At 48.9% G+C, this 6,191-nt stretch overlaps 1 protein-coding gene across 1 annotated transcript in view; it reads left to right on the top strand.

Annotated features, from left to right (window-relative positions):
• The window catches only part of LOC308171620 (ATP-sensitive inward rectifier potassium channel 10-like), a gene marked incomplete at both ends in the record, with an annotated part of 5,662 nt that extends 225 nt beyond the window's left edge, over positions 1-5,437 (top strand). The window contains 5 exons of the mRNA XM_080546495.1: positions 1,264-1,609; positions 2,086-2,297; positions 3,664-3,795; positions 4,387-4,564; positions 5,046-5,437. Of these exons, the coding sequence (XP_080402621.1) occupies positions 1,264-1,609; positions 2,086-2,297; positions 3,664-3,795; positions 4,387-4,564; positions 5,046-5,437 (1,260 nt within the window). The remainder of the gene's footprint in view (positions 1-1,263; positions 1,610-2,085; positions 2,298-3,663; positions 3,796-4,386; positions 4,565-5,045) is intronic.
• Between the last annotated feature and the right edge of the window lie 754 nt (positions 5,438-6,191).

Here is a 6,191-nt window from a genome sequence, read left to right as displayed (position 1 = left end):
GTTGTTGCAACATTGCATAACTAGTGCATGGCAATTACCAGTGATTACTTACGTAATACTTTTGTTGTTGAGCTATTTTGATGCAAGTGTCTATTTATTTTTTTACGTCACTTAGTTGGAATTTGGTTGTGTGTGTGTGTGTGTGTGTGTGTGTGTGTGGTGTATACAGTAGAACCATGGCAGTGGACATTAGTCAGTGGTAATGTCACGGTCACACGATTGACAGTGTAGTGTGGGAACACAGAGTGAGATAACACATTCAGAAAAGAACACATTCAGAGGTAGAGAGAGAGAGAGGAAGAGAGGCTAAAAAAAAAAGAGAAAAAAAAGGGAAGGCTTGCCAAGTAGTCGCAGGGAGACCCGAAAGCAAATGTTGGCCCATTTCTTGTCTGACTCTTATCAGCGTCTCCAGTTTCTTGCCAGAAGTTCAGTCTTTGTCCACTTAAGGTCTCTCTTGCCGGGACTGACAGTCACATCCTTTTCACTTCATCTAGATAAAGTCAGTGTTTCCAACAGAGATGTGACTTTAATGTAATCGTTCAAGTTTCGCTTTTTCTTCCTTCTCACAAATGAGGGCCTGTATCTATTGTCTGTTTGGAGTCTGTACTGTAAATCTTGTCATTCTAATTATACACCTCCTTCCTTTTTTCCCCCTCTTATCTAATTATTCTATCTCTCATCTTCTTCTCTTCCACTCCATCCTGACATTTTCTACTTCTGGCCTACGGTCTTGTTACTGTTGATGTAAGTAAGTGAGTGAGGGTGTATCGCTGTGTGTCTGCTTTGGAGCACTCTGCTTTCATTCACCCTGTGCTCCTTCTGCCCATCTTTGCACTGTGTTTGTGTGTGTTTTTTCCCCATCTTTTGCGATCCTCCAGTGCAAAAAGAAGAATGTGTTTAGCTTATCCCAGAATCCCTGTAACCGATCCAATGTGTGACAACAGCCGGTGAAAGCGGTAACAAGTTGGCAAACAATCAAAATGTTTCTGAATAAAAGTCTGAACATTTGGTCGGTTGCCGACTTGTTCCCGCTCACATTTGAGCTCATCAAAGCTTGTTTTATCATGACTTTGCTGAGCCACCCCTACTATTTCATCCCTTTATTCATGTCACCAGTCTATGTGTGTTTCTTTGCCCTGGTCTTTCGAGTCATTTTCAATAATTAATGTTTTATGGTGCATTCAAATCTTATCCACGATATTTCATGCCCTGTTCCTATGACGACGACGCCTTCACATCCTTTCTCCTCTCTCTGTCACTCAGATGACATCCGCCACACCCCCTTCCTCCCGTAGCTCCTCCCCTCAGAAGGTGTGCCACTCCCAGACGCAGACGGACGTTCTGAAGCCCCTATTGGGCGGTGGGAGCTCAGGTGGGGGCGGGACTCTGAGGAGGAGGAGGCGTGTTCTCTCCAAGGACGGGAGGAGTAATGTGCGCATCGAGCATGTCAGCGGGCGGAGCGCCCTCTACATGCGTGACCTCTGGACGACCTTCCTGGACATGCAGTGGCGCTACAAGTTCTTCCTGTTCATAGCCACCTTCGCTGGGACGTGGTTCCTCTTCGGGGTGCTGTGGTACTTGGTGGCGTTAGTCCACGGAGATCTGCTGGGTGAGAGAGAAGGGAGGCTTCTTTGAATGCCTGAATGAAGACCTGAACCCGTACACTATGCTACATCCTAGTATTGGAATGATTTATCAATCTCAAGATCTGTTGTGTTCCAGGGAAGTGTGTGTTTGTGTGTGTGTGTGTGTAGTACTGGAGTTGGTTCCCTGCAAACATGAACACTGTTGACACCAGGGGAGGCTGGTGGAGGTAGGAATCGGAGGACGGGTTCATTGTCGTGCATGGAAGGGAACGAGGAATGGGATCAAACACATGTCTGATACCATCCCTGATGCCATCCCATGCATGACAATGAGCCTGTCCTCCGATTCCTACCTCCACCAGCCTCCCCCGGTTTTGACGCTGATCTGCCTTATCTCCACCACCACACTAAGTGATGTTCCACTGAGAGCCTCGTTTCTCCCCCCTTTCTCCCCCTTTCTCCCCCTTTCTCCCCCTTTCTCCCACCTCCGTCCCCTCAGAGTTCGACCCGCCCTCCAACCACACCCCCTGCGTGATGCAGATGCAGACCCTGACCGGGGCGTTCCTCTTCTCCCTGGAGTCCCAGACCACCATCGGCTACGGCTACCGCTGCATCACCGAGGAGTGCCCCGCCGCCGTCATCCTCCTCATCCTACAGCTGGTCATCACCATGGTGATGGAGATCTTCATCACCGGGACCTTCTTGGCCAAGGTTAGGGTTCTACGCAGAGCCTACTGTACGTTCAAGGGTTCAAGGGTACTTTATTTGTCACATGCACAGAAATACAATGTAAAACATGCAGTGAAATGAAATGGGACTAGACACTCAACACTGTACACAGTGCCAGAAAAGAAAGAGACAATAGTAACAATAAAAAAGACACAAGACATGAGAGACATAAAGTGCTGAACATAAAGTTCTGTGCAAGTAGCAATAGTGTCCTGCGCTATGTAAAAAGACACATTTTAAAAAGGCAGTAGCCTAGCGCAGTACAAGTGAACCAATTTAAAAACCAGTTTATAAATAGGTGTGCTTTAAGAGATAAATATGTGTGCTATTGAGAAATAAATTAAGAAATAAATAGGTGTGCCGCGGTCTTTCTACCTCTACTGTCTTTCGTTTAGCATGCGGACGGCCTGGGGGAAGAAACTATTTTTGAGCCTTTCTGTTCTTGCCTTCAGGCTACCAAGGCGTCTTCCTGACTTCAGCAGGGCGAACAGGCCAGAATTGGGGGGTGTGGCATCTTTCCAGATTTTGTGAGCTCTAGCTGTCACCCGCCTTAGAATATGTGTCTTTCAGGGTGGGCAGAGACGCTCTGGTGATGCGCTCCACTGATGCGCTCCACTGAGCGCACCACCCTCTGCAGGGCTGCCTGGTCCCTTTTTGTACAGTTACTGTACCAAGCGGTGATGCACCCAGTGAGGACACTCTCCACGGCTGAGGAGTAGAAGGTCTTCAGGATGGATGGTGCGACCTTGAACTTCCTCAGCCGCCGGAGGAAGTACAGGCACTGCGTGTGCTCAGTATGTAGGCTCCAGGAGAGGTCCTCACTAAGGTGCATACCCATACACGTATGTATGTATGTATGTATGTATGTATGTATGTATGTACGCAGCACTGCGCCTAGACACAGCGGCTTCTTGGAGGCATCGTTGAATGATGACCTCCGACCTCTGACAGAGCCAGGAGAATCAATTCCATTTCATTTGAGCTCATTCAAATTCTGAATTCTAATTCAGTGGCTGAGTTGCTAATTGATGGTAATTATCCACGGGGATTTGTCCCCAGGCATGAAGTGAAGTTCTGTTTGATGCCTGGGGGAAGTCGAAATCAGAGGAGGACGTGTGTGTTTGATCATTACGTTCAGTGCATTACTATTTGCCTCCGTCCTCCAATTTCTACCTCCACCAGCCTCCCTTGAATTGAACCCAATCCTGACACACACACACACACACACACACACACGCACACACACGCACACACACACACACACACACACACACACACACACACACACACACACACACAGACACCTGTGAGCCTACCTAGTCATGCTCAGTGCAGCTGCTGCCCCCAGGTGGCCCGGCCTAAGAAGCGCGGGGAGACGGTGAAGTTCAGCCAGCATGCTGTGGTGTCCAGCCATGACGGACGGCCCTGCCTCATGGTCCGAGTGGCCAACATGCGCAAGAGCCTGCTGCTGGGCTGCCAGGTACCAGAACTGCTATGTGTGTGTGTGTGTGTGAGTGTGTGTGTGTGTAAAGATAATGTTAAACATACTGTGTGTGTGTGTGAGTGTGTGTGTAAAGATAATGTTAAACATACTGTGTGTGTGTGTGTGTGTGTGTGTGTGTGTGTGTGTGTGTGTGTGTGTGTGAGTGTGTGTGTGTGTGTGTGTGTGTGTGTGAGTGTGTGTGTGTGTGTGTGTGTGTGTGTGTAAAGATAATGTTAAACATACTGTGTGTGTGTGTGTGTGTGTGTGAGTGTGTGTGTAAAGATAATGTTAAACATACTGTGTGTGTGTGTGTGTGTGTGAGTGAGTGTAAAGATAATGTTAAACATACTGTGTGTGTGTGTGTGTGTGTGTGTGTAAAGATAATGTTAAACATACTGTGTGTGTGTGTGTGTGTGTGTGTAAAGATAATGTTAAACATACTGTGTGTGTAAAGCATTGTGTGTGTGTGTGTGTGTGTGTGTGTATAACGATAATCTTAAACATACTTTATAATCTGAAGCATTACGTGTGTGTGTATGTATGTGTGTGTGTGTGTGTGTGTGTGTGTGTGTGTGTGTGTCCTCCCAGGTGACAGGGAAGCTGCTGCAGACGTCCCTGACCAAGGAGGGGGAGACGGTGCGTCTGGACCAGAGGAACGTGCCCTTCCAGGTGGACACGTCCAGCGACAGCCCCTTCCTCATCCTGCCCCTCACCTTCTACCACATCATAGACGACACCAGCCCGCTCCGCGCGTGGGCCGCCAAAGGTGCGACTGGCTCTGATGACTGTGGGAATGTGTGCGTGTTTGTGTGTATGTGTATGTGTATGTGTTTGTGTTGGCAGTTGTATATGTATAACACTCCCTTCAGTTCCCCAAAACTGTGGATCGTGTTGAATTTGAATTTCCTGTTCTCTTTCTCTGCCTCCTGTTTCTGTTACTTTCTCTTTCTCTTCCTCCACCTCCGTCATGCTCTCTCTCTCACTTTCTTTCTTTCGCTCTTTCTTTCTTTCCTTCTCTCTCTCTCACTCTCTCTCACTCTCTCTCCCTCCCTCTTCCTCCCCCTCTCTCCCTCTCCCCCTGCCTCTCTCTCTCTCTCTCTCCCTCCCTCTTCCTCCCCCTCTCTCCCTCCCCCCCCCTCTCTCTCTCTCTCTCCCCCCCTCTCTCTCTCTCTCCCTCCCTCTTCCTCCCCCTCTTTCCCTCCCCTCCCCCCCTCTCTCCCCCCCCCCCCCCCCCCCCTCTCTCTCAGGCGGTGGATGGACAGACCCAGAGCTGGCAGACTTCGAGCTGCTGGTGATCATGAGTGCCACCGTGGAGCCCACCTCTGCCACCTGCCAGGTGCGCACCTCCTACCTGCCTGACGAGATCCTGTGGGGGTACGAGTTCCCCCCCGTCGTCTCCCTGTCCCCCTCCGGGAAGTACGTGGCCGACTTCGCCTTCTTCGACAAGGTGGCCAAGACCAAGACCACACCCCTCGTCAAACAATCCCGCCCCCGCAGTTACTCGGGCAGCGGAGGGGGCGCGGGGGAGGGGGCGGACCCAGAGAAGATTCGCCTGGAACAGAGCTACAGGGAGAGAGGAGACGAGAAGGGGAGGGTCAGAGACAGTAGCCCTCACAGTGTCCGCATCAGTAATGTTTGAGAAGGGCACAGAGAGAGAGAGTGTACATTTACAATACATGTGTACACTCATATGCACTCACACATATACATGCATGTGTAGTAGTACTGTATGTGCATACTGTACACACACACACAACCACACACACACACACAACCACACACACATAACCTCACACACACACACACACACACACACACACACACACACAACCTCACACACACACACACACACACACACACACACATAACCTCACACACACACACACACACACACACACACACACACACACACACACAAATACTTCAAGTGGAGGGGTTCTAAACAGGCTCTGTTACTGTTTACTACAAATGATTAATTCATAACTTGTTCATGAAATTGTTCCGTAGAAAGAGACATGAAGGACCTCAGTGTGTTCAGGGGTGAGGAGGGGGAGCTCCCTGGGACGGCCCTGAACACCATGTTTTATAGTCTCCCTACTGACACAGTTTAATTTTGAACCTGCTGGGCCACCGTCCCTATTGTAAAAACACACAAACGTGTAACACTGTAGATGTACTGATGAACCTCTGTCTGGTACGTGCCAATGTACTGTAGCATATCTTAGCTAAAGCACTTTAATAAAATGATAGCTAATCTAGCTAATGTTGTCAATACAATATGAATGTAGAACCACAGTTGATTTAATTTAATATGAAGACAAGATAAGAAGCATCATATAAGGTGCTGTTGTGTATATTTCTTGAGGGTGTCATTGAGGGCGCCATGTCTGCAC

The sequence above is a fragment of the Nansenia antarctica genome, assembly GCF_963989245.1.
Source record: "Nansenia antarctica genome assembly, chromosome: 16".
Lineage (NCBI taxonomy): Eukaryota > Metazoa > Chordata > Actinopteri > Argentiniformes > Microstomatidae > Nansenia > Nansenia antarctica.
This window is presented reverse-complemented; position numbering and strand designations above follow the sequence as displayed.